We start from the raw sequence: 27,633 nt of genomic DNA on the forward strand, positions 1-27,633 counted from the left end.
CATATTTAATGAGTTGAGATTTTATAACCAATAATGGTATTGTGGGTTTTTTTTAAAGAACTCTTAACTTTTAGAGAGGGAATCTGGATTATTTACCAACAGAATGATGGATTTCTTAGATTTTTTTTAAAAAAATAACTGGAAGGAGGGGTGAGGGGCTAGGGGTAGAGATGAAACAAGGCTGGCCATGAATTTATCATTGTTGGAGCTACTCACAGGTACCTGAGGGTCTACTATATTCATCTCTCTATTTTTTTTATACATTTAAATGTTTCCATAGAAAGCTTAAAAATATTCCATTGCCAATATTTATAATACAAAGCAGTTCTTAGTAACTGTCATAACATTGGTGCTGATAGGATGCTGAGATTTCAGAAGAGAGAGATGCATTGGCTGGAGTACTCAGGGAAGGCTTCCTGGAGGAGGTGGCAATTCTCTTTTTATAATGACTAGGATTTTGATAGGCAGAAACAGGTAAGTAGTAGGCCTTTGGGGAGGTGGAGAAGGACAAGGAATACTGGCCTTGGGGATTAGAGGGAGACTTTTGATGAATACCTACCTTGTGTCAGGGTCTCTCTTTGGCTCTGGAAATCTCTAAATCTTCCCAGCATCCTATGAGCTATGTATTATGAACACCATTCCACTAACAACAATACTGAGGCTCAGAAATGAGACCAGCCTATGGCCCTCCAGCTAGGATATGTCAGAGACCTGATTCCACCCTGGTGAGCACAACTAATGGCTCATGCTCAGCCTTCCTAGCCCCTCTCTTAGCTCTCTGGAACTGATGTGGAGCTCGCATGTTGGCAGTCCCATGGAGGAGAGTGAGCAAGGCCATACTGCAGCATCAATGGAGAAGGAGAATGTTCAAATTGCACTCTGAGGACCCCCTGGATTCCCATGGTGTCCAGGAACACCTTGTCTCACCCTTGTGGTGTTCTGAAACTAGTCACAGAGGCTGGCATGGACATCCAAGGTGACACAGCTTAGAGCAAAGTCAACCTGATTAAAGCAGAAATAACGCCCAGCTCCATCCACAGACATGTCTTATTCCTGGGACTGACAGGCGTCTGACCTGTATCTCTGTATTTTGGTCAAGAATTGGGGAACAGGTTCTGAAAGCTTACCTTAGAGATTCAGGTCTCCTCTAAGCCCATGGCCAATACGACTGAACTCTGGGTTCCCTTAGCTGTAGCCCCAGTGACTTCTGGCTCCTTTTACTGGACTGGGCACTGCAGGGAGCTGACCAGTTGGTGGTGGTGTCCTGAGGACAGGTTGGCTGGATTGTCCTGTGTCCAGGCTAACCCTAAACCTGCCTTAGGGGACCCTATGCTGGCCATGGAAGGAATCTGTGATGTTGGCCTTTACCCAAATGGTAGATTGAACTCCCAGTCCTGGCCGCACTCTGCCCTATAAACCTTGACTTCTCCTGGAATGCTCAGGAAATATGCTTGCCAGCGAGAATCCTTCTCCACAACTGTCTGCAAAGAAGGGCACGCTCAATGACTTGAGGCCCATGGAGAGCAAGCAGGGTCTCTGGGGCTTTCCAGAACACAGCTGGGCCACTGGAGTGGCTGTTTGTATAGGAAACTGAGCCCTAACACTGACCAAACCTTGCACCCATTCCAAGCGCTGGGGCTGTTCTTGATGGCCTTCAGAAGGAGTCGTTTTAAGGCACCCTTCAAGTGGGAGTGAGATTACTACCCCACTGCTGAGTGGACTCCACTCAGCATTTGGTACGCTGTGGGCGGTGGCCAGAATGGGGTGGCTTTGTGTGGCTTTTGACCTACTGGAATTCATTTTCTTAAAGAGCTGTTTTCTTCTTTTCAGGGGTGTCATAGGAAAGCAGGGATACCAATGTCAAGGTAAGAGGGTGTTGTATGAAGTAAATCCCTGGGAACCACGGGTCAATTCAGATCACGACTGCCCGTGGAAACAGGGGCTGGGTTGGATGAGACTCAGAGCTCTGTAGGCCCCCCATGGTCACGCTCTCTCTCTGCAAAGCGAGACCCCGATTTTCTTTTGTCCCTGCCTGGCCACCGCTCCACCATAGCTGTGTGGGAGTAGATGTATAGGAGTGCCTGTGGGGCCCACCATCTGCAGGTGGCCCGGGGGCTCAGCCTTTTGGTGCAATGTTTTCGTTGTGCCTTTTTCTTTCCCCATGAGATGAAAAGCTTCAGGAAGATGCCCTTTGGAGGCCCGCCGTATCCTGAACCGGGTTCTGTGTGTTCTGTAGGCTCCCCACTCTCCAGCTCCCTGAAGAAGCTTCCTGCCCTGCTTGTTTTATTCTGTCTCACTCATGGTCCTTGCTGCTTCTTTCTCTCTCCCTCTCTTTTTTTTTGTCTCTTCTGTATCATCATTAGCTCTTAAAGATTTAACAGTTGCTTGAAAGTATGAGAGGGTTTGTTTATTCCCCAGTTAATTGACGACAAATGCAAGGTTAAGTTATCTAGAACTGGAGGGTGGTATGTGATGAGGTCATGCTGAGACTTCTCTGTGGTTGGAACTGGGAGACCAGCCACTAGTTGACTTGAGCCTCAGCCCTGGGGGACTGGGGTAGCTTCTGTGGGACGTGGCTGTGTCCTGGAGGTAATGTGTGAACAAAGAGTTTACACATGTGACAGTTCTTAGATTCCTGGCATCACCTACTGTCCACACTGGCCCATGACACTACAGACAGAGTGTCAGCCATTTCTTGGGGAAGTATTACATACAATGAAAAATTTTAAATTTGGCACAAAAGGTATATCCAGATCAAGGAGCTAGAGAACTTTTAAGTCACAGAACACCCACTCACGTGCTGCTGGCCTCCCTACCTCCCCAGCCAGCCCTGGTGGGACCTTGAATGGAACACAGGGAGCAGCAGCACCCTGGGTCGACAGTGCTTCACAACTGGGCGATTGTTTCCTGACGCTGGCATAGAGAAGCAAGAAAATTGATCGGTACTCCCGGAACTAGAGAAAACTGCTGATGCCCTTTGGATATAAATGGTCCATTCTTCTCCAGAGCATTTAGGAAACCCTAATGGCTCTGATGGCAGAGTGCTTTGAAGTGATTGCATAAAGGGCTTCAGGTAGGGCATTACAATAAGACTCTGCATAGGAGACAGAAGGGGCAGGGCTCCCCTCGCTCCTCCACAGAGACCTCATTGAATCGCGGGATGGAACCTTTCTTCCCCTGCTTGTCGCTCAGCTCTCTCATGTTTTGCTGTTTGCAGTCTGCACTTGCGTGGTCCACAAGAGATGCCATGAGCTCATAATTACGAAGTGTGCTGGACTAAAGAAACAGGAAACTCCCGACGAGGTAAATATTTATAACATTGAAATTCTGGGCTTTCTTCCCTGCCATCCCCACCCTCCACTGCCTCCTCTGTGGTCCCCAAGAAAAACCTTATCTCTCTGAGGTCCTGTTGCTTTCTTCATTGTGTTGATCAAAAATGAAGGGAGTTGTCCACAGCCTTCCGGCATGAGGTACAATCTACAGAATGAGTGCAGCTCAAAGTCGGGCTTGTGGGTGTAGATATGATGCCAAGGGTTGTATGGTCCCCAAAAGAAAGCCCAGAGGAAAATTTGAGTTATTTTATGTCATTATCTCATCGAAACAGTGAAAGGACTCACTGACATGTCAAGGGCTCCACACAGCTCATAAAGAGTGAGAGACAGCACACGCAAGCAGGAGCCTTATCTTTATGAGGTGATGGAGGAATGGAGTGGGATTAGCAAATCTAAGAAACACTTAAGAGGCTGGAAGAACCACAGTAATAACAATAGCTGACATTCATTGGGTACTTACTGTGCCCTGATTTAAGCACTTTATCATATATTATTTAAAGCCGTAACAACCTTAATGAGATCTATCTTCATTTTCCAACAAAGAGAATAGAAGCATAGAGAGGTCAAATTAACTTGCCTTAAGCCTCACATCCTAGTATGTGAAAATGCCAGCCAGTCTGTTCCAGAGTCTGAGTCCTTGACCACTGTACTGTGTTCTCCTCATCTTAGAAACTTGTGTCAAATTGACTGTTACAAAAGTTGTTAGGGGTAAAGAAGCAAGAATATTTGACTTGAAGCCAGGTTTCTCTTAACTGAGTAATTGAGAGAAGAGTGGATCCACTAACAGAGGTAAAAAAACCTCTTAGAGAAAATGACAGGTGTGAATGCGAGTAGAGGAGTTATCTGTGTTCACGATAGTTGATTTCAAAGACATACTTTTAATTATTGGTGAAATAAATAAATATCATATAATCATAGGCCATTAGGGCGAGAGAGACCCTGGACGGGATTATAATCAGTTAGGTTTATAATCAGGCTTCCAAAAGGAGGCCCTTCTATTTTTAAGAAGCAGGGTCTTCTACCTGCTTCTTAAAAACAATTCAACAAAGTGACACCTTGACACCCAAAGCATTTTCCATCTTTATGGAAAGCATTTCCATCTCCTTTTGATTTCACACCATCTCTGGAAAGCAGGAAGGCACGAGGCTTAGACTGAGTATCCCATGTCCCTGGAAAGCAGACAGCCCAAAGCACCAAAGTCATTTACTGAGGTTCTACAGTCATGGTAGGAAATCGCAAGTCACTGTCCCCTGGCTCTCCTGACTCCTGTTCTAGGATCGTAACCATAAGTATGCTGTTACTCTCATTAGTTTCTTAAGTAAATGAAAGAAAAAGGTAATTTCCTTGCTGTGTGTCTGTCTTCTTAGGGACATTTTATTGAGCACTTCCTGTATGCCAGATGATTGCTCCATGACCCACAGAAACAAAGAGGAATACATGATTCCTGCTCTTAAGGAGCTCATAGGTGAAGTTGCTCAGTCGTGTCCGACTCTTTGCGACCCCACAGACTGTAGCCTACCAGGCTCTTCCATCCGTGGGATTTTCCAGGCAAGAGTACTGGAGTGGGTTGCCATTTCCTTCTCCAGAGGACCTTCCCAACCCAGGGATTGAACCCAGGTCTCCCGCATTGTAGGCAGATGCTTTACCATCTGGGCCACCAGGGAAGTCTAAGGAGCTCATAAGTCTCAATAAGTTTTTAAAAGATGATCTCATAAGTTTTATCAATTGTGAACCTCTGCAGATGTTTAAACTTCTTTCACACCTCCTTGGAAGGAGACCCTATGACTTCATGCCATGCAGGCTAGAGTGTTGAGATTTGAAATGCACAGAACCCAGCTTAATCTGTGACCTAGTCTTTCTGATTGTATTTTCTGGCATATTGAGCACTGAAAAAGAAGTTACCAATGAGGCGTGTTCCCAAACTTGGTACATGTCCCAAGGGAGATTAATTGCCAGGGATTGATTTGGCTTCTTAGTGTAGTAGAATTGGTTGCCTGTCCTGCTGCTCCCTGAAGCCAGTCTCTTTTAATTATATTCCTGGCCCATTGGGGTGATGACTGTGCCCTCTGCTGGGCACAGCCCTCGGGGGACGAACCTTCAATTTCATTCTTTTGTGTAACCACCTGTAGTGTGAGGCATGTACACACTCATCATACATATACACCCTACACTCACATGGCTCTAAACACCAAGCATGTAATGCCCTCCCGTTAAAAGGGGGCTCTGCCAACGGGCTCCCTGGAACTTTTGGCCACAAGCACTTGGCCGATGGGCTCATCCTGTCTTGTGTCTCTGTGCTCACACTTAGGACTCTTGCCGTTCCCCAACTAACCAAGAATGCTCTCTCTCTGTGTTATCTTCCTTCCTTCTCTTCCTCTTTGGCTTTTAATCGGAAGATTCTCTCTCTCCCTTTTCTCCCTCCCCGAGTCCTTGCTGTTGGCTTTCCTCACCCCTCTGTTGCTGTATCTTCCTCTGAGTGCTGTGTGCGTCTGAACTGTACCTCTGCTGCCCTCCTGGATACTCGCAGGCTCTCTGACCCTGCAGCCCAGTCTTGTGTGTTTGTCATCATTCTCACTCAGCATCGTCTGATACTTCAGAGTCCTTAGTGGCTGCAGCTGAGGGTCACACAGCTCTCCTGCCCCCACAGACCTCCTAGTCACCTGGGATGCTTCCCTACCTCTTACCTTGGTTGTCACCACATCCCTCTGGGGCCAGTCCTGGGAGACCACGACTCTCCTCTTAGTATCGACCCAGCATGTCTTCAGTACGTACAGTAATATGTTTCCTGCCTCTTCTGCCCCCAGGGTCTCATTGATCCCACAGTCCTGTCCCCTAATGACAACTCTTCAAGGCCAAAATGTGAGGTGCAGATTGAGTGCTATGTGCCATGGGATTTGGAGGTCTGGAGTCCCAGATGGGACTGGTAGGGGATCAGAGGCCACAGAGAAAGTGGGGTCAGGGCCCTGGGAGGAAGGCTGTCTTCACCATGTTCCCAGAGAGGCTTCAGAGCAAGGAGCTTGGCTTTGACCCTGTGATTTGCCGTCCCTGCAGGTGGGCTCCCAGCGGTTCAGTGTCAACATGCCTCACAAGTTCGGGATCCACAACTACAAGGTCCCCACCTTCTGCGACCACTGTGGCTCCTTGCTCTGGGGCCTCTTGCGGCAGGGTCTGCAGTGCAAAGGTAAGGCGCTGGGTCCTGCTCCCCCACTCCCCTTGCACCTGAGCCCCTCTGTCCCTCCACTTAAAGAATCTTTCTTCTTGGAGCCTCGAGAGTGCTTTCCAGGGCTGACCAAAGGCCTGGGCCCAAGCCCTTGCTAAGCTGTTGTTAGTTACTCTGAGCATTTGCCAGACCGTCTCTGTGCAGAGGCCTTCCAGCGGACTCCATAGAGGGAATCAGAAGAGAGAAAGTGTGACTCCACCTTTTAAGATAGTGAACAAGCTGGGACCACAAGATGAGTCTGAAAAAGTCCAGGAAAAAATTAAGGAAAAGATACACTGGAGTAGAAGGGAAGAAAAGTTTTTGGAGTTAGACTGTGAAATAAGTCACAGACATTTTTTCTGTCACCATCCGTGGTTCATAGTTTACTTTCAGAAAAACGCCTGCTAAAATGCTGTCACGTGAGACAGATTGCTCCTTCACAGACCTGTGATGGATGTTATATTATCCCTCTGGCCCCCATGAGGAAATAGGCTCAGAGACTAATTTAACCTCTTCATGTGGCTCGTGAGTAGAAGTAGGGTTTGAACCTTGACCTCTGGGTCTGAGTTTCCTCCTTTATTTCCTGCTGTTCTGCCTTTGAATTGACTTCTGCTCAAATGTGTGTACTAAGGGACACAGGTAATACCACATAATATGGGGAGGTGGGTTCACACTCTGGGGTCCAGTGTCACAAGCTAGTCTAACTTGCTCACAGAGTTGGACAACCATGAACTATTGGCCAGGAATACCTCACAGACACTATTTAAAAACCATTTTTTATTATTTTATTAAATATTAAAATTTAAAATTTTATTAAGTAAATTTAAGCTTAAAAATGAAAAGGTATTAAACTATGAAATTAGTTTGTTATAAAAACAGTATTTTATTATTACTGAATGCATCATTAATAAATTCCCATTGTGGAAAAATTAGAGAAAGAGCTAAAGTATAAGAAGGAAACTGAAGCTGTGAACCGATTGGTCACTGAAAGGATCCCAGTGAGAGATTGGAAATAAGGTATTGGCTGTAGTGGGAACAGAGAAGGAAAATAACCTAGGAGGTGTTGATGAGTGATTTATTGTCTGTAGGGATCAGATCCAGCTGGGAGGATGGTGACACCACTTGCTGAGACAGGGAACCCATGAGGGAGGGCAGGGCTGGAGGCAGAGATGGTGGAGTTGAGCTGGGGACGTGTTAACTTTGAGACGCCAGTGGAAAGTACATGAAGCTGTCTGACTGTTGGAAATTCTCAGTGACACTCGGGAAAGACGTCTAGATGGAGCATTTAGATTTGGATTTGTCAATGTTTGAGTAGTGGTTAGCCTATAAAGTAGATATCACCCCCAGGATAAGTACCTTGAGTGAAGAAAGAAGAAGACACCTTGGGAGTCTGGGGATGAGGTAGGGTATCAGCATCCTAGGATGCGTGTGCAGAGGAACTGCACGCTCTGAGGGAAGGGCCTCGGAGATAGGAGGGAAAGCGGCACGGAGTGGAATCATAGAAGCCAAAAGAACTGAGAGTACTTTTTAAAAAATTTAAAAAGGGAGTGATGGATAGTGCCAAATGCTTCCAAAAAGTTATTTAAAGTAAAAAGTACAACATGGGAAAATAGAACTACCATATGATCCAGCAACTCCACTTCTGGCTATTTTCCTGAAGAAATAGAAACACTAATTTGAAAAGATACACATACCCACTGTGTTCACTGCAACGTTATTTACAATAGCCAAGATATGGAAGCAACCTAAGTATCCCTCAACAGATGGGTGGGTAAAGAAGAGGTGTTGTGTGCACACACACTCACACATGCGTGTGCACAGTGGAGTAGTACTCGGCCATAAAAATTAATTAAATCTTGACATTGGTGACAACATGAGTAGACCTAGAGGTATTATGCTTAGTTAAATAAGTCAGACAGGGAAAGACAAATCGTGCATAGAATCTTCTTGTTGTTGCTATTGTTGTTCAGTTGCTAAGTTGTGTCCCACTCTTTGTGACCCCGTGGACTGCTGCACACCAGGTTTCCCTGTCCTTAACTATCTCCCTGAGCTTGCTCAAATTTATGTCCATTGAGTCAGTGATGCTATCTAACCATCTCATCCTCTGCTGTCCTCTTCTCCTTTTGGCTTCAATCTTTTCCAGCATCAAGGTCTTTTCCAGGGAGTCGGCTCTTCATATCGGGTGGCCAAAGTATTGGAGCTTCAGCTTCAGCATCAGTCCTTCCAATGAATATTCAGGGTTGATTTCTTTAGGATTGACTGGTTAGATCTCCTTGCAGTCCAAGGGACTTTCAAGAGTCTTCTCCAACACCACCATACATAAAACAGAAACAGACTCATAGATATAGAGAACAAACAGGTGGTTGCTGGAGGGTAGGTGGATGGGGGATGAGGGAGATTAAGAGGTACACACTTCCAGTTACAAAATAAAAGTTACAGAGATGAAATGTACAACATGGGGCATAGACTGAATAATACTGTAGTATCTTTGTATGGTGACAGATGGTAACTAGACTTATTGTGGTGCTCATTTTGTAATGTATAGAAATATTGAATCGTTATGTTTGTGCACCTGGAACCAGCATGGCATTGTAGGTCAGTTATGCTTCAATAAAACTGAAAAAAAAAAAGGTGGAACATGGAGTTGGATTTAACAATGAAGAGATCACTAGTGCACTCAGCAGGAGCTGTCTTGGTAGGGACGCTCACCCAAGTGCAGAGGCTGGAGTGAAAACAGAAGGTGAAGTATTTTCAGGATATTTTATATAATCACAAAAAAGACAGTGGAAAAAGAGACCATTAGTGAGCCAGGAGAGATAGGCGATTGTTGATAGAACAGGGATGGAGAGATGGATACCCCTCCTCCTGGTGAAGGGAAAGACTCAAAGCCAGGCCTGGGTATGGATACATGTCCTGTGTCAGGGAAGGGAGTCTAGGAGGAGATGACTGGCAGAATGGTCATTTAAGTTCTGAATCTTTTGAGGGCACTGCAGTTAAAAATAAGTTCCTTTTTTAATTAAGTTTTTAAAGGAAACTCCTTACTGTCTCCATAGTGGCTGTATTAATTTACATTCCTACCTACAGTGTAAGAGGATTCCCTGCTCTCCCACCCTCTCCAGCATTTATGTATAAAATAGATCACTAAGGAGAACTACTTTATAGCACAGGGAACACTGCTTGAAACTCTGTGGTGACCTAAATGGGAAGGAAATCCAAAAAAGAGGGGATATATGTATACGGCTTCCGGTAGCTCAGACTGTAAAGAGTCTGCCTGCAATGCAGGAGACTCAGGTTCGATCCCTGGGTTGGGAAGATCCCCTGGAGAAGCGAATGGCCACCCACTCCAGTATTCTTGCCTGGGAAATCCCATGGACAGAGGAGCCTGGCGGGCTACAGTCCATGGGTTTGCAAAGAGTTGGACACAACTGAGTGACTAACACACGCGCGTATGTATGGCTAATTCACTTTGCTGCACCACATGGCAAGCAGGGCATTGTAAAGCAACTATGCTCCAACAATAATTAAAAAAAAAAGGTCAGCAGATAAAAGACAACCCCAGACTGCAGCACTTCTAACATGAGAGCAGAAAAGTCTTTTTAATTACTCTGTTTCTGATGTTGATAATAAAGAAGATTAGGTAGTGATGACATTAATTAGAGTGTTACCAGTGATGAAAGACAATAAATAGCACGCCATTTCATTTTATTAGCTAACCCTTGTTAATTTCCCCAACTTTGATCAATACAGACATTGACCAGACTTCTGAGTTACGGGGTGGGGCAGCAGTGGGGAGTGAGTTCCCTTACTTCTGAAATAGGAGATCCTTTTCAGAGTTGAGGTGAGAAGTAGGGGGGTGTGGAAGGCACGAGGAGGGTTGAAATAGCTGTCGTAAAAAGTGAGGACGAACAGGACAGGAGGAAGTGCTGGTCACTGACACATCTTAGGTTCTGTGTGAGCTTCCCAGATGTCGTTTCCCTTTCTAGAATTCTAGCACATGACCTGAAAGAAACAGGGCCTGTTCAAAATCCTTTTTGCCATTAAGTGACATGGAAACAAAAAGAAGAGAAAGAAAGCAGTGCAGCAGGAGTCTCGAATGCTTTCAGCAGAGGAGTGATGCGCTCTTGGAGAGTGGTGTAGTGCTTGCCAGGAAGCAGCGCGCCTGCTTTGGATGGGACTCCGATGAGACCATGTCTGGTTTTAAGTAACTCTATTAATTATTGATCTATCTAGGGAATCTAAATGAAGACACCATCATCTCATAAATATTGATAACTTAAAGAGGCAGCCCAGACACCCAGACGTGGCTGCCAGAGCCGGGGGTCCCTGGATGGCCCCGGGAGAAGGCAGGGCCAGGGAACCATGTGTTCAGCTCTGTTTTGGCAGGAAGCACCCTAAGCCTGCTCAAGTAAAGGATGGGGAGAATGAAGCTGCCTCAAGTGAGGATTCCTGGTCACTGGAGCCAGCGGGACATGAGAGGAACAGGCTACACAGAGATGAGAAGGTAGAGGCCATTCAGAACTTAGGGCCCCAACAGAGGCTTACAGATACTCCTGTCCTGTCCTCTGTTACCATGGCTTGGCCTTTTCCCTCTTGCTTCTTTTCTCCTTCTGCTGTGCTTTTCTCTCTCATTTTTTAGATTCACAGTAAAACTGAGCAGAAGATACAGAGATTTCCTATATATAGCCTGCCCCCACATATACCCAGCCTCTCCCAGCATCAACATCTCCCCCACCAGAGAGATGCATTTGTTAAACAGTTGCTGAGCTTACACTGACATATCACAATCGCCCAATATCCATAATTTACATTAATTTCACTCTTGGTGTTGGACACTCTGCGGGTTTTGACAGATGTATAATGACATGCATCTACCCTTACAGTATCCTACAGAGTGGTTTCACTGCCCCCCAACCCCCTGTGTTTTCTTCTCGCTTTTTATCCTTTTTCAACCTCAAGTCTTTTTGTCCCTGCAGGCCCCTTATCCTGTGGAGAGGGTGATGGCCAGAAGAGGCTGGGAGGGTCCTAGGCAGGGGCCCCTCTTATCTGGGTCTAAGTCTGGTTCCACTCCTTTGATTGCTAAGAAAAAGAAATCAAAAATTACTGACCTGCCTGGGGTCTCAGAGCAAGTCCCCAGGAAGCTGGAGTTAAACCCAGGCAGCTGGCTCCTGCACTGCCTCTGGTCTGTGATCCACGCCCTCTCCTGTCTATGGAGACTCCATCAGGTCTTCACCTTTGTTGAATCAGGCTGGCTTGGCCTCCTGGGCTGGAGCCCCCATCCCCTGGTCATGGTGGGATACAAGCCACTTGACCTGCTGGTCTATGGCTTCAGCTTTGTTGCCCATCCCACTCCTGGGGATAAAACGTTTAGGTATTTTCAATGAAATGGGTTTTCTGAAGCTTGCATCTATAGAGAAGGATCCATGAGATGGTCCTGGTCACTCTCCCTTCAGCCTGAAGTTGCCTGAGCCACACGGGTTCAAGGGTGGTGGATATACTCTTCCAGAGACTGTCCCTCTGTCAGCCAGGGAGAGAGAGCATTATTACCCCCTTTTACTGGCGGGGATGGAGACCAGTGCACACAGAGGGGTACGACCAGGGACCCGTGGGAACCCACCACCACCCTCAAGGCTGCCTCCTCCCTCCCTCAGCCCAGAGGGGCCAGACGCTTGGAGAGTGCTCACAGGCTGTGTTTGAGGAACTGAGCTCCTTTATCAGGGTAGAAAGACACCAGCACTAAGGCAGGATATTTCATTGCTGTCTTTTTTCTTTTGGTCACCTAGCAGGGTCCTAGCTTCTCAACCAGGGATTGAACCTGTGCCTTTGGCAGTGAAAGTGCAGAGTCCTAACCACTGGACCACCAGGGGACTTCCTCCTGTCCTTTATCTTACGACTTAAGTGCTGGCACAGTTGCGCTGTACCTCTCTATAGACTCATTGAGGGTCTGTCTGAGCACCTCAGCCACTATTAGCCTGTGCAAAAATTAGCTTCAGATGTTCAAATACTAGCATCACTGAGGCATTTGCTCTTTTTGTTCTTCATTTTAAGTCTACTGCTTCCTTAACCTGACCTTCATCTGCACAGTGAATGCCTCCAGAGTCCTCTCACATGTGCTTTATTTCTTCATTGACTTATGGAGTCAGTTTCCCCAGAGGTAAAGACTCCCAATACCTTATGATTTTTGTTTCCTTCTCTAAAGAAGATGTGGGGTTCTCACCTGCCCTGGCCACCCGCCCCGCTCCCCACTTCTCTTCTGCCTGTGAGCTTACATGTCTCCAGCACAGCTGCCTTGACATCACCCAGCATCTGGGTCAGTTTAACAGAAAGCCAGACCTCTTTACACAATTCAGTCTGCCCTGCAGCACCTGCAGCAGCCCTGGCTTCCCTGTCCCCCTCTGGGGTGAGCCCCCTGCTCCTGCCTGTCCACCCTGACTGCAGCTCTGTGCCAAGGTAGGGAATGACGTACAGTTGGAAAAGGCCTGGCCTGGAAAGTCCTGAAGAGTCTCCTTCCTGGCTTCTTGACTCTCTCTGAGATCCTATCCTAATAGCAGCTGTGAGCCGAGGCTGCTTTTGTGGACTAAGGGGGAGAGAGTCACTCCCGTTCCTGCAGGTAATACAGAACAGGCCATCTATTTGGGGCAAACCCCCTAGGCAGAGAGCTGGAAGCAGTGAAGATCCCAGATTAGGAGTCTGGGAAACTGATCTGTGCTGGTTCTGCCACTGCTTGGGCTGGGTAGTTGCAGGGAGGCCCCCTGGCTAGGCGACCCTGGGCTTCCTTTTAACTCCAACTGCGTGCCCACCTTCTGAGAATCATAATGAAAGTGATGAAAAGTGGCATAGGAGCTACAAAGATAGGAAGCAGGGAAGGTTTTCTCTCTCCCTTCCCTTCCTTTCTTCCTTCCTTCCATTAAAAAAAATGGATATTAAAAAAAAACAAAAACAGTAAAGTTATGAAAAAGGATTTTTATTCTCATCAGTTTTGAAAATATCAGCCCTTTACTATTATTTTTTAACAAACAGTTTCCTTGTCATCTCCAGATTTGCTGGAGAAGGAATGGGTTACCCACTCCAGTATTCTTGAGCTTCCCTTATGGCTCAGCTGGTAAAGAATCCGTCTGCAGTGCAGGAGACCTGGGTTCGATCCCTGGGTTGGGAAGATCCCCTGGAGAGGGGAAAGGCTACCCACTCCAGTATTCTGGCCTGGAGAATTCCATGGACTGTATAGCCCATGGGGTCACAAAGAGCTGGACACAACTGAGTGACTTTCACTTTTCCTTGTCATATCTTCAACTTTTATTTGTATTTTTAGAGTTAAAAAAACACAAATAATACACAAATAATTCTATGAAAGATTCTAGCAAGACTTAAGTATATGTATAAAAATATGAAAGTCCGTTATATTCTCTTACCATGTCTGTTTCCAGCCCTAACCTCTGCTAACAATTTGCTGGGATCCTTTTAAGCCTTTTTGTGTACATCTGCTACTCCCATTCTTGTCTCCTGCCCAGGACTCTGTATGCATCAAGCACTCTCCCATCCCTGCCAACCTCCATGACACAAACACACAACTTCCTGCTCACAGTTGTGTGTGTTTTGCCCCTGAGCATGATGTGGCTGGCTGTAACCTGTTATGCTATCAAACCACTGCTCTGGCTCACCCACAAGGGCCATATGACCCTCATGTAGAGATTTCTGGAGGACACTTAGGCCTGCCCATCTCCCTTTGTCACTGTTCTCTCTCAAGGTCTTCTGCCTGCTTTGGGAGGATTCCAAACAGCCTAACCCACCCCACTGCAACACCAGCTTTAATCTCAGCTATGGAAAGGGTGGAAACATGGGAGCCAGAATGCAGGTCAGCATGCCCCAGCCCCTGTCTGTCCTGAGGGCAGCACCGCCTATAGCGCGGAGTAGGAGCTCAGAGAATGTGTGATGAGACACTGGGCAGAAGCAGAATCATAATCTTCCTTTTTGAAGAGCCCCAGCAGTGCAGCTCAGAGTAGGCAATGGCACCCCACTCCAGTACTCTTGCCTGCAAAATCCCATGGACGGAGGAGCCTGGTAGGCTGCAGTCCATGGGGTCGCTAAGAGTCGGACACAACTGAGCGACTTCACTTTCACTTTTCACTTTCATGCATTGGAGAAGAAAATAGCAACCCACTTCAGTGTTCTTGCATGGAGAATCCCAGGGATGGGGGAGCCTGGTGGGCTGCCGTCTATGGGGTCGCACAGAGTCGGACACAACTGAAGTGACTTAGCAGCAGCAGCAGCAGTGCAGCTCATCCCGGTGAAGCGGTTGAAAAATGAACAATATGAAGCAGCCTAGATTGGGAATCCTCAGGCAACTGGCGCTGGGTGCTCACCAGTCCAGATGAGGGAGAGAAGGGGGTGATTCAACTGGTTTGTCTGCCTTGCATTACCATAAATGAGCTTCACGTTTCTTTGGTTCTAACATTTACTTTCTCTTCCTGACCTGCGGCCTCCAGATGTTACTTCCAGCTTCCAGGAACCCGACTGTGGCTGCTTAAATTATGTCAAGTTCTCTTCTCTCAGCCAGCTTTGCCCTCGTATTTCCAGACTTTTCAAAGCTCTTTCGAAGTCGCTTTTTCATGTGGTTCATGTTAACTGACATGTCACTGGGTTTGTTTTTTTTTTAACCTTACATATTAAGACAACTACAAAATTCTCCCAAAGAAATAACAGAATTTTTTTTAATGAAAAATGAAGTCCCCAAAGATCTTTCTTGTTTTGCTGACCAGTCAACCTGAGCAAATTTGTTTCATTAGGATGGACAGGTCTGGTGTTACAACACCAGAGGGCGCCAGCGGCTAAATCACATAGATAAACGACCCGTGTTACGAAATTGTCTCTCTTCATGCGGTTGCTTCATTCTTGTCTATTCTGTCACCTCAAGAAGAGACAGAAGAGAACTTGTATGAGATGGGATGGGTGGACATGTGCAGATGAGCTGAGCTGAGTGTCAGAGGGTAGTTTTGCTAAGGGCAGCGGGACAGAGAATTCAGAGTGCTGTTGCCTGGAGTCTGGCATGGGTCTGAGGATTTTTGAGCATTTTTAGAAATAAATCAATGCATGCGGCACCATGGCCAGGCTGCGGTGGAGCTTTCTTTTTGTTTATATTGCATGAGAAAGCTCCCCTCCCATCAGCACACATGCTTCCCCACCCCCATATTCCTGCCTTTGGCTCTGAGGGTATCTTCAGCCACGTAATTCATGTGAGCTCTTCAAGCCTGGGTTGGAGGTGAAGGAGAGTAGGGTCAGTGCTATCCCTCCTCCAGGTCAGTAGTCAGGTAGTCTAGAACCCTTAGGTGTGGTCATCCTGCCTGGTTTTATTTCAGAAAGTCTGTGTGTGTGTATGTGTGTTAATAGACTTTAGCTTTTGGAATAGTTTTAGGTTCAGAGCAAACTTGAAGAGCAAGTACAAAGATTTCTGGCATACCCTCCTACCCCCTCCCACAGACAGCCTTCCTCACTATCAGTATCCACACCAGAGTGATACATTTGTTAAATCAATGGACTTGCATTGACGCATCATTATCCCTCAGTTTACATTAGGGATCACTCTTCGTACTGGACATCCTGTGGGTTTGGACAAATGTACAACATGCTGTATCCATCCTTATAGTATTTATACACAGTAGTTTCACTGTCCTGAAAATCCTCTGTGCTTTGGCTACTTATTCTTCCCTGCCTCCCCTGCAGCCACTGACAACCCCTGATCCTTTTACAGCTCCACAGTTTTGCTTTTCTGTCGTGGAGGAGCATGTCATGTAGTAAGAGCTACATACAATGTATAGGGTTTTTTTCAGGTTGGCTTCTTTCACTTAGTAATATGCAATTAAGGTTCTTTCATATCTTTTCATGGTTTAATAGCTAATGTACTTTTAGTACTGGCAAATATTCAGTTATATGCATGTACCACAATTTAGCTGTTCAGCTACTGAAGGACATCTTAGTTGCTCTGAAGTTTTCATAATTATGAATAAAGTTGTTGTACACATCCATGTGCTGGTTTTTGTGTAGACCTACATTTTAAACTCATTTGAGTAAATACCAGGAGTGTGATTTTAATGTCTTCTTGGAGAATTGTTCCCTTATTGTGCCCTTTGATATCTCTGATAACTTTCCTTGCTCTGAAGTCTACTCTATCAGAAATTAATGTAGCTATTCCTGCTTTCTTTTAATTAGCATTAGCATGGTGTATCTTTCTCCATACATTAATTTTAGTCTGTATGTATCTTACATATTTAAAGTGTGTTTATTCTAGATAATATGTACTGGGTTTCTTTTTTGATCCACCCTGACAATCTCTGTCTTCTACTTAATGTATTTAGACCACTGACATTTAAAGTGGTTTTCAATATATTTGGATTAATAACCATCTTTTTTTGTTATTGTTTTCCATTTGATGCCCTCGCTCTTTGTTTCTATTTTTGTCTTTCACATTTTCCCACCTTTTGTGGTTTTAACTGAACAATTTATAAGATTCCATTTTTTCTCTTAGCATATCCATTCTTCTGTTGTTTTTTAAAACTTATTTTCATGGTTGCCCTAGAGTTTGCAATATACATTTACAACTAATCCAAGTCCACTTTCAAATAACGCTCTAATACTTCACAGATAGTGCAAGTATCGCATGTGGGCTAAGTTGCTTTAGTCGTGTCCGACTCTCTGCAACCCCATGGACTGTAGCCCACCAGGTTCCTCTGTCCATGGGATTCTCCAGGTAAGAGTAGTGGAGTGGGTTGCCATTTCCTCCTTCAGGGGATCTGCCTGACCCAGGGATCGAAACAGCATCTCTTATGCCTCCTGCATTGGCAGGCGGGTTCTTTACTACTAGTGCCACCTGGGCAGCCCCAGGTGCAAGTATTAATACCTTATAATAACAAAGAAATTCTTATTCTTCTGTCCTACTCCTCATATCATGGTTGTCATTCATTTCACTTATACGTAAGCATGTATTTTCTATACATATGATGTATATAAGCATAATAATCGAAAACATTGTTGCTGTTGTTATCTTGAAAAATTATCTGTTAGATCAAGTAAGAACTTAAAAAATAAAAGTTTGTATTTTACCATCCCTTATTCTTTCTCTGATGCTCTTCCTTTCTTTGTGTAGATCTGAGTTTCTGACGACTGAAGGATGCTATCAGCCATTTTCCTTCTTCCTGAAGAGCTTCTTTTAACACTTTTTGCAAGGCAGGTCTATTGGCTATAAAGTTCCTCAGTTTTTATTTGTCTGAGGATGTCTTTATTTCTCCTTCACTTTTGAAGGATAATTTCACAGGGAACAGAATTCTGCATCTTTTCCCCCTCTCAATACAGTAAGTCCCCTACATATGAACCTTGAGGTCGCTAACTTTCAAAAATGTGAAGGAGTGTACCCATGACCAGTCACGTAAGTTAGTCACACGCCTGGGTGCATTGCCACGTATGTGCTTCCTCTGTAAGTGTTGTGCTTTGGTGTACTGTATAGAGTACAGCAGTGCAGTGACTGTATTTCAAGCCCAGGATGTCTAGGAGCAAGTGTAAAAGCAGTGTTAATGTGACTGTCACTGCTAAGAATCACCAGCTGTTGTACTTCACTACTATACTTTTCAAGGTACTATAGCACTACAAGAGTACGAGGTACTGTGCTGTAAGAATAAAAATGTTTTATTTTTATATTTTTTATAAGCAAATATTATAAATCTATTACAGTACAGTGTTACATAGCCAGTTGTGTTAGTTGAGTACCTAGGCTAACTTTTTGGACTTAATTGGATTTATGAACATGGTTTTGGAAGAGAGCTAGTTCATATGAAGGGGATTTATTATACTTTAAATATTTCACTCTACTCTCTTTTGCTTATGTGGTTTCTGAGAAGTCAGATGTAGTGCTTGTCTTTGCTTCCCTTTGGGTAAGGTGTTATTTCCTTCTGACTTCTTTCAAGATTATTTTTCTTTATCTTTGATTTTCTGCAGCTTGTATATGATATGCCTAGATGTCGCTTGATATTGGTTTTGTTCTTTTTCATTTATCCTGTTCTTTCCTGTCATTTGTTGGTGTTCTTTAAGCTTCCTGGGTCTGTAGTTTGGTATCTGAATTTACTTTGAGGGCATTCTCAGTCATTTTTACTTCAAATATTTTTTTTGTTCATTTTTCCCTTTTTTTTTCCCTCCTGCTAGTATTCCCATACACGTTACACCTTTTGCAACTGTTCTGTATTTCTTAGATATTCTATATCTTTTTTTCCAGTATTTCTCCTTTTGTTTTTCTGTTTTAAAATTTTCTATTGACACATACCCTTAGCATATTAATCATAGTTGTTTTAAATTCTTGGCTTGGTTATTCCAGCAACCCTGCCATGTCTGAGTCTGGTTCTGCTTCTTGCCCTGTCTCTTCAAACTGGTTTTTTGCCTTTTAATATGCCTCATATGTGTGTGTGTGAGAGAAGGATAGTCAGACATGACATGTAAGTAACAGGAACAGCAGTAATAGGCCTTTAGTAACACGGTGCTAAGGTGTTGGGGGAGGGGAAACATTCTGTAGTCCTGAGATGAGATCTCAGTCTTTCTGTGAACCTGTTTCTCTGAACTATGAGCTGTATACATGTTTCTCAGGGTTTCTCCCACCTTATATAGGACAAGATAGCTAACACAGGTTGGAGTTGGGTATTTTCCTTCCCCTAGGTTGCTTAGTATCTGATAAAGCTACAGTAGTTTAATCTCTGATGAAATAGCTTCTTCTTAGAGCCAGCATTGTTAAGAACAGGGAGCTCTGCTGTATTTCAAAATTCCTTCCCTCTCTCCATGTGATCAGCGTGTGGGATTTCTTTCTCCAATATTCCCTGTGAGAGCATGGTCAAACGACTAGAGGTAGAACTCACGAAAGTGGGGGGACCCTATGACGGGGTCAGCCTAGAGTCTTTGACAGATCGTCCACTCTGGGACCCCAGCGGCTCACCATTTAGTGGTGCCTGTCCTCTGGGCTGCTGCTTGGGAGTTTCTGTTCCACTAAGTCATGATTCATATCTGTCTCTCCCACAGGGCAGCAGTTTGCCCTGTGATGTTCCTTCTCTGTTAAATCTCAAGAAGACTTGTTGATTTTCTAGTTTGTTCAGCTTTTTACTCATTAGGACAGAGCAACAAGGTCCAAGCTCCTCACATACTGGACTGGAGACCAAAACAGTTTATGTTTTCACCTTGGATGTCCTGCACCAAGGTCAGCTTAAGTGATGCAGATGAAACAAAAAACAAAATTCAAGCATGGCCTTTGTTCCTTTGAATCCAGATTTTGGATTTGAAAGGGACCTTGGAGGTCACCTTATTCAGGCTCCTCATTTTTAGAGGTGAGCTTCTTTAGAGGCTGTCTACTGTGAGTATTCCTCTCTTGGGAACATTCCCACATTACAGCAGAGAAATATAGTGGACTGTATTCAGGGGGCCCATTCGGGTTCAGCATCCAGATGAACTTTCTTCAGAGAAACCAATTAAATTCTACGGTCAGTGTTCTGCTCCCTGAAAGGAAATTTCAGTGTGATTTTTATTTATCCATAGCCTGATTATCTCCGTGAGGTGGTTGATTTTAGATCTGTGTGAGGGGACGCTGGGTGATTTTTTTATTTTTCTTTTTTTGTCTTCCTGTATTTTCCAAATTCTAACAAATGAACGTGTGTTCCTTTTACAATCAGAGCACAATAAGGTAACATTTTAGGCCATGACCCTTTGGAAGCCTCTCCTCCGTGTCTCCTTACAGTCTGCAAGATGAACGTTCACCGGCGCTGTGAGACCAACGTGGCTCCCAACTGTGGCGTGGATGCCAGGGGTATCGCTAAAGTATTGGCTGACCTGGGTGTTACTCCAGACAAGATCACCAATAGTGGCCAGAGGAGGAAAAAGGTAAGTGGTTCTTGGGTGATGTTTCTGAAGCTCCGTGTGAGCCAGCATCTCCGTGCTGATTTCCTGAGAGTCCCTTGGAATATAGTTCTGAGACTGCTGGGTTGACACACTGGACTTGAAACAACATGTGCTTAAAAGAAAACAAAGAAGGAAAAGGCATGCAGGTAACACAGAAGTCTCCTTCAATTCCAGAGGTGAGGAAAAGCCAAGCAAGTCTCAAGTGTTGTTTTTCTTAGGGGTACAGCACCTTCGAGGTGAGGATTCTGAAATTCCCTCCAGAAAATATTCAATTCTAGACAAGGAAGTAGCCTTATCTGCCTCCAAAACTGGCATGAGAGCAATGTTCACATTTGAACTTTGCCTCTGGTATCACTGTAATGAGGATAAACGGATGAAGAGCTGGAAATACATTCTTTTCTAGGGAGCAAGCCAAGAAGATTTGTGATAGTGCTGGCACTTGGCTGCCCGAGGAATATTGTTAATGTCCCACGACATGAAACATCTGGGCCTGTCTTTGGTGACCAAAGCCCTGTCTCTATCTGTGTGACATTCCGAATGTCAGTAGGAAAAGATCCGTTTGCTAAAATGTTATTTTGGTGAGTCAGGGCCCACAGATGTAAACAGAGCTAAAGATATCTCTAGCATTTTGTTTGAAGGCTTGTCCTAGCCTTGGCTCCTAGCCTAAAAAATGTAAGAGGGCTCTGAAAGAGTAAGTTAATGAAAAAATGGGAACCATGTTAACTGGGCAAGAAATCCTGGTAGGGTGGTATGGGCAAGTGGCTCTCATTGCCCAGTGCATACATACATACATACATATATATATATATATATTTTTTTTTTTTTTTACTAAAAAACAAGCCTGACAATGGGTGCCTCGACAGTATTATCTCCTAAATGTTGTCCCTAAATTTTCCCTTGAAATACTTTCTGAAGGGCTTTGTGTTTCCCTTCTTGTTCTAGAAGCTGCCCATACCTTTTCCCTGCTGCCTCTCAGAGGAGGCTTTTCCCTTGAATGGGAAGGTTTGGGTTGTTTCCATCTTCTTAAGCATTTTCTTCCTTACTTTTTGAATAAACAAAGCTATTTTGTAAGGTTTAGAGGAAAAAACACCCTCTCCTCCTGACTAACGTGAGATTTTGTGCTTCTGGTGGCTCTTCTCAGCTCTTGACAGTCCCACTGGTGGAAGCAGGACCCAGGACATTGAAGCTACAAGCAGAATGTCAGCACCCTTAATGCTGAGGCCTTTCCCAGAAGGCAGGTTGGACAAACACCTGTGATGACAGTGCTGAACACACGTGTGTGTAGGATCTACAGAGAGTCCTGTTCAGCAGACACGACTGTGCCTTGCCTGAAGTAAACTGGTTTTAGCAAAGGCAGAGGAACCAGAGATCAAATTACCAACATCCACTGGATCATTGAAAAAGCAAGAGAGTTCCAGAAAAACATCTATTTCTGCTTGATTGACTATGCCAAAGCCTTTGACTGTGTGGATCGCAATAAACTGTGGAAAATTCTGAAAGAGAAGGGAATACCAGACCACCTGACCTGCCTCTTGAGAAACCTGTATGCAGGTCAGGAAGCAACAGTTAGAACTCGACATGGAACAACAGACTGGTTCCAAATAGGAAAAGGAGTGCATCAAGGCTGTATACTGTCACCCTGCTTATTTAACTTATATGCAGAGTATATCATGAGAAATGCTGGGCTGGAGGAAGCACAAGCTGGAATCAGGATTGCTGGGAGAAACATCAATAACCTCAGATATGCAGATGACACCACCCTTATGGCAGAAAGTGAAGAGGAACTAAAAAGCCTCTTGATGAAAGTGAAGAGGAGAGTGAAAAAGTTGGCTTAAAGCTCAACATTCAGCAAACTAAGATCATGGCATCCAGTCCCATCACTTTATGGCAAACAGATGGGGAAACAGTGGAAACAGTGTTAGACTTTATTTTGGGGGGCTCCAAAATCACTGCAGATGGTGACTGCAGCCATGGAATTAAAAGACGCTTACTCCTTGGAAGGAAAGTTATGACCAACCTAGACAGCATATTAAAAAGCAGAGACATTACTTTGTCAACAAAGGTTCGTCTAGTCAAGGCTATGGTTTTTCCAGTAGTCATGTATGGATGTGAGAGTTGGACTATAAAGAAAGCTGAGTGCCGAGAATTGATGCTTTTGAACTGTGGTGTTGGAGAAGACTCTTGAGAGTCCCTTGGACTGCAAGGAGATCCAACCAGTCCATCCTAAAGGAGAACACCTAAAGTCCTGGGTGTTCATTGGAAGGACTGATGTTGAAGCTGAAACTCCAATACTCTGGCCACCTGATGCAAAGAGCTGACTCATGTGAAAAGACCCTGATGCTGGGAAAGATTGGGGGCAGGAGGAGAAAGGGACGACAGAGGATGAGATGGTTGGATGGCATCATTGACTCAATGGACATGGGTTTGGGTGGACTCCAGGAGTTGGTGATGGACAGGGAGGCCTGGCGTGCTGCAGTTCATGGGGTCGCAAAGAGTCGGACACGACTGAGCGACTGAACTGAGAAGTAAACTGAGTTGAAATCTTTTTTGTCATGGAACGTTTCAGAGAAAACTCAACACCTGCCCCCTCCCCTGTATTTATATGGCCTGTAATGAGAGTAACCAGGCATTGTCTATCTGTCTTGCATTTGGGAGATCCTGGTGCTAAGAAACCAACATGGAGAAAATAAGGAAGGAGCAGAGTCAGAGACTAAGAGACTTCAGTCCTGACAGTTTTATTGCTGTGTTGCTTCTCATGCAAAAGCTGGAAAAAGTCAAGCAAACCAAGTAGTACCTTTAGTTAGTACGAGAGGATGGGAGACAAGTGCCCTTGGCCAGAAGCTGAGGGAGCTTCTACGTGGGAGCATCAGGCTTTCTGGAGCCTGAGTTACCTTCATAGTGCCCCTTGCAAGCAGCCGATCATCCAGAAATGACATGTGTGCACAGTGGGTAGATCAAGAGTAAAGGGGCACAGAGTGCTTGTGATCTCTTGAGTGCAAACTTCTGCCCTTAATGGGAACTTAGTATGAATATACCAGCATCTATGCCAAGAAATAGACTTCATGGAGGATGTCCTGCTAAAAATTTCCTGATTGCCGACAAATATCGATACATCTGAGAATGCTGGTTGAGCTTCTGTTGTGTGCATCACTCTGTGAGATCCCCAGGGGCAATACAAATACCAGATAGGCTCTTAACCTTCAGAGAACCTACAGTCTACCTGAGCAGAGATCCCAAGTTAAATAAAGCTGAACACGGTAGGGAATAAATACCAAGCAGCTGTCAAGTTTGCTCTGGATGAGATAACTATCATTGCTTGGGTAGGCAAGAGAAGTTTCATGGAAGGGGTAAGGTTGAGCTGACGTCACTTGTTTGCTTTCCTTTAATTGACAAAGGAAACTTGAGTCTCTTGCTTTCAGATGATCAATTCAGCAAGAGCTACTGTGCACCAGGGTCTGCTACCGCCCCTGGCATTGCATCCTGATGCTTTTGACTTTAGGGAAACTCCCCATCTCCTTTCTGACCCCTTTCTCCCCTCGTTCTCTCCCATTCTCTAGCTCATTGCTGGTGCTGAGTCCCCGCAGCCTGCTTCTGGAAGCTCACCGTCTGAGGAAGATCGATCCAAGTCGGCCCCCACCTCCCCCTGTGACCAGGGTGAGGCCCTCAGATTTGCTTCTTTACCTCTGAGCTGTGTCCTTGGAAGGGCCAAGGAGTCCAAGGCTTGAGAGTGTGGCACTGAATGGCTCCGCCACCCTGGCATCACTCCCGGGCAGGGTAGAAGTGAGAGAGATGGGGAGCTGCGGTTCTTTTTCTCTCGCCTATCTTCCAGCTTCCACGTGCAGGAGAGGCAGAGAGCGCAGCCCTTCTCTCACCACCCTGCCCAGCTCTGCTCCCAGCCCCCTCAGCACCGCTCAGTTGAGTTGAATCTGACTTCCTTCCTCCCTAACTTCACCATCATACCCAAAAGTTGAAATCAGGGCAGGAGTCTGGAGATGGGTGGGTGGGGATAGGAAGGTGAAGCTGGCAGAGCCTGCGAGAAGCCAGCTCCACACCTGACTCCCCTCTAGAGCTCAGCTCAGGATGTCTCCTTCTCCATCAAAATATGCTGGAAGTTATCAAAGGTTTCTGAATTCTGCAAGTATCCAAGGATGCCAAGACTGAGGAGGGATGTATACACTTTAGACCTTCCCCTCTGGTAACCAGAACCAGATCTCACTGGGAAGGGATGTTTGTATCTGCAGAACAGGGATAATCATTAACAAGTGAGAACAATAGCGCCTTGATGTTCTATAGCCCCTTTTGTCTTCCTTATCCTCATTCTACACTCAAGCCAACTCTCTGTCTACGCTCCCTTACTGTCCCCAGGTTACAGGGTGAGAAGTGTAAGGCAGAGAGTTAAAAAGTTTTGTCCAAAGGTCAGGAACTAAGTCAGTGGTAAGGGTGAGACGTCACCCCTTATGGCCTAGGGACCCCATTCTCAGAAGCCTTGCCATAGAACCCTCTGTGGAGGTCATCACTGCAACCCAGCCCTTCTTCCCCAGAAGTAAATAAAACAACCGCAGGGGGTATGCCAGTCCTGAGGTCACAAAATTATTGATCTGAGTCCCTCTTCATGCTTCTCTGATTAACTTTCTGCACCTTTATACTCTGCTTCCTTTCAAAAGAGGTTTGAGCCCTTCGTAAATAATCCAGTGGTTCCCCGGGGCCTCCAAACAAGCAGTTGCTGTCCCTGTCCAATGTGGGCATTTTCAGGTTTTGCTTTTTTAAGGCTGAGAGCTCCTTTGAGAGCTTCAAGGGGACAGAGTCATATGATAAAAAAACCCCAGGCAAGCATGAGGCAACTGGATTTGTAGGCCTGGTTCCTGCCCAGCCTGCTGTCCCACCTCGGCAGGACACCATGCCCCTCAGGACCTCTCTGTCCCCCGTCCGTGAAGGTACAGTATTTCCCAGCCATATTGTGAGGACAAATAGATGTGAAAACCTTCTTAGCAAGACAGTGCATTATCACCGAACTGAAATAAGGCACAATTCCTCTTCTCTCTGTTGTAAGAACACATAGAAAGATATTTTCTTCAAGTTTTAATATCCCCAACATCCAAGTTCTGTCTTCCAAAATTTGTTTAATAACTTGCTTGCAAGTTATGAGCAGAAGCTGTATGCTGAGAGCAAAAGTTATACTTAGTTAAGAGAAAGTGATAGAAAACCGCGGCGCTGGCACGGACATATCTGTAGACTTGGAAGCTGTCCTCACCTCTCCCTTGCACTCTGTCCCGGCACATCTCAGAGAAGTCAAGCCTGCAGATCGTGGAGCCTTCACAGGTCTCAGTCCTTCTGTAAAGGAGCCAAAGTTGTCTTTATGTCAAGCAGCAGCGGATCAATCCTGCTTGATTCTGATTCCCAAAGGTTAATAGTTCGTGTTTCCCTCCTGTGATCCCAGTTATTCACAAGCATCTTTTAAAATTGGATTACCCTCGAGATGTCCACTTCTCCACAAAGGAGCGTATGTCTTGGTGAATGTATAGCTGACAACAAAGTTTTCTCAAATAGAAAAGGTCAAAGGGTCACCCAGCATTATCATCCCCAGGTTAATTCGGGTCACATACTCTGCAGCAGCACAAGGCTGTGTCATAGTTATGAAACTGCTGAGGAATTCCTGCCCCATCTGAGATAAATTTGCAACATGTCACCCTTGGGACATAATTCTTTTGTTAATGATAAGCCCACTGCTCATTCGGTTAAATAACTTTATGGAAGATGGGTATTTAGAATAAACCCAGCAATAAAGCCAAGTAAAGTCCCTTAGAAGGTAAAGGCTTCTTAGTCCCGGTTATTGAAATAATTACCTCACCAGTAATTACTGTGACAGCGGTTTTCCATTAGCCATTGTTTTAATTTTCAAAGGAAACTTGAAGGATCCCTATTGCCTTTGGGAGGCCAGAATTCTTGCACTTACACCTAGAACAATGCAACAGGCTACCAGCTGAAGGGGGCTTACAGAGAGGTGGCCCCGTCCCAGAATAAAAGGCAGACCTGAAGGAGAGGATTGGCGGGGACTGTGTTGTTCTCGTTGTGTTCCTAGGCCTTGCTGTACATTAATTAGGTGCCAGTGAAAGTGTGCAGAGCAAATGAAGGAACTTACAGGAATGCGTCGCTGCGTCTGTTGCTGTGAAGAACCAGAGGGAGGGTTGAGAGTCATGGTGCAGGGGGGAACATTCTGAATATCAGATCCTAACAGGAAGGGCTTGTGAGGTGTGCACTAATGCAATATCTTGTCACACTTGGTCCTAGAAATAAAAGAACTTGAAAACAACATCCGGAAGGCCTTGTCATTTGACAATCGAGGGGAGGAGCACAGGGCGGCATCATCCACCGATGGTCAGCTGGCAAGCCTGGGTGAAAATGGTGAAGTCCGGCAAGGCCAGGCCAAGCGCTTGGGCCTGGATGAGTTCAACTTCATCAAGGTGTTGGGCAAAGGCAGCTTCGGCAAGGTCTGTGGCACGCAGGGGCAGAACTGCTGGTCTGATCCAAAATTAAGTGATGAACATTTCAGCCTGGTCTGGTTATGTTTTCCTTCCTGGTTGAGTGACAATGGCCTGAGGCCAAGCAGACAGGAGCCAGGGTTCTGCTGCTCACGGGCTGCAGGACTACAGGATAGTCATTCCACCTCTCTGGGATTCAGTTTTTCTCATTTGTCCAATAGGAACAGGAACCAAGGGAGAGAGCAAGTGAGAAAGCACTCTGAGCAGTTTAAATTGCTTTATGTGTGCTTGGCCTCCCATTATCAATAATAGTCATGAGAGCTTTCTTCCTTTCAGAGATCCATCTGAAATTCTGTTTTTCTAATTCATTACAAAAATTTTGGAAATTAATTCTAGCATCTCTGCCCTGAGTGAACTTGAGGCCCAAAGGAAATCTTAGAGTGTATTACTTTGTAAATTAAATGTTATTTTAAGTGACTTTTCTGGCACTGACTAAATGTCTTTTTTATCCTCCGCCTGTGGCGAGAGAATGGACACAGTCATCTCAGGTCTTTGATCAGGGGCCACTGCCCTCGGAGCCCTTCCCTTCTCCTGCTCCCCTGAGCCCAACACAGTGATCTGGGGCATGGGTGCAGTGTGCCCATTAAAGCCTTCATGGTGACCAGCCAGCATTCTGAAGGTGGGATGAGATGGACGAAATAACTCCAGT

General features: G+C 45.3%; 1 protein-coding gene across 4 annotated transcripts in view; it reads left to right on the forward strand.

The window, feature by feature from the left end:
- The window catches only part of PRKCE (protein kinase C, epsilon), a 546,168-nt gene that overhangs the window by 347,647 nt on the left and 170,888 nt on the right, over nt 1-27,633 (forward strand). For all 4 annotated transcript variants that reach the window (XM_010838628.1, XM_010838627.1, XM_010838630.1 and 1 more), the window contains 6 exons: nt 1,831-1,865; nt 3,218-3,303; nt 6,384-6,513; nt 20,285-20,427; nt 24,003-24,099; nt 26,734-26,933. In XM_010838628.1, coding sequence (XP_010836930.1) covers nt 1,831-1,865; nt 3,218-3,303; nt 6,384-6,513; nt 20,285-20,427; nt 24,003-24,099; nt 26,734-26,933 — 691 coding nt within the window. The remainder of the gene's footprint in view (nt 1-1,830; nt 1,866-3,217; nt 3,304-6,383; nt 6,514-20,284; nt 20,428-24,002; nt 24,100-26,733; nt 26,934-27,633) is intronic.

This window comes from Bison bison, unplaced genomic scaffold (genome assembly GCF_000754665.1).
Source record: "Bison bison bison isolate TAMUID 2011002044 unplaced genomic scaffold, Bison_UMD1.0 scf7180017864101, whole genome shotgun sequence".
Classification (NCBI taxonomy): Eukaryota; Metazoa; Chordata; class Mammalia; order Artiodactyla; family Bovidae; genus Bison; species Bison bison.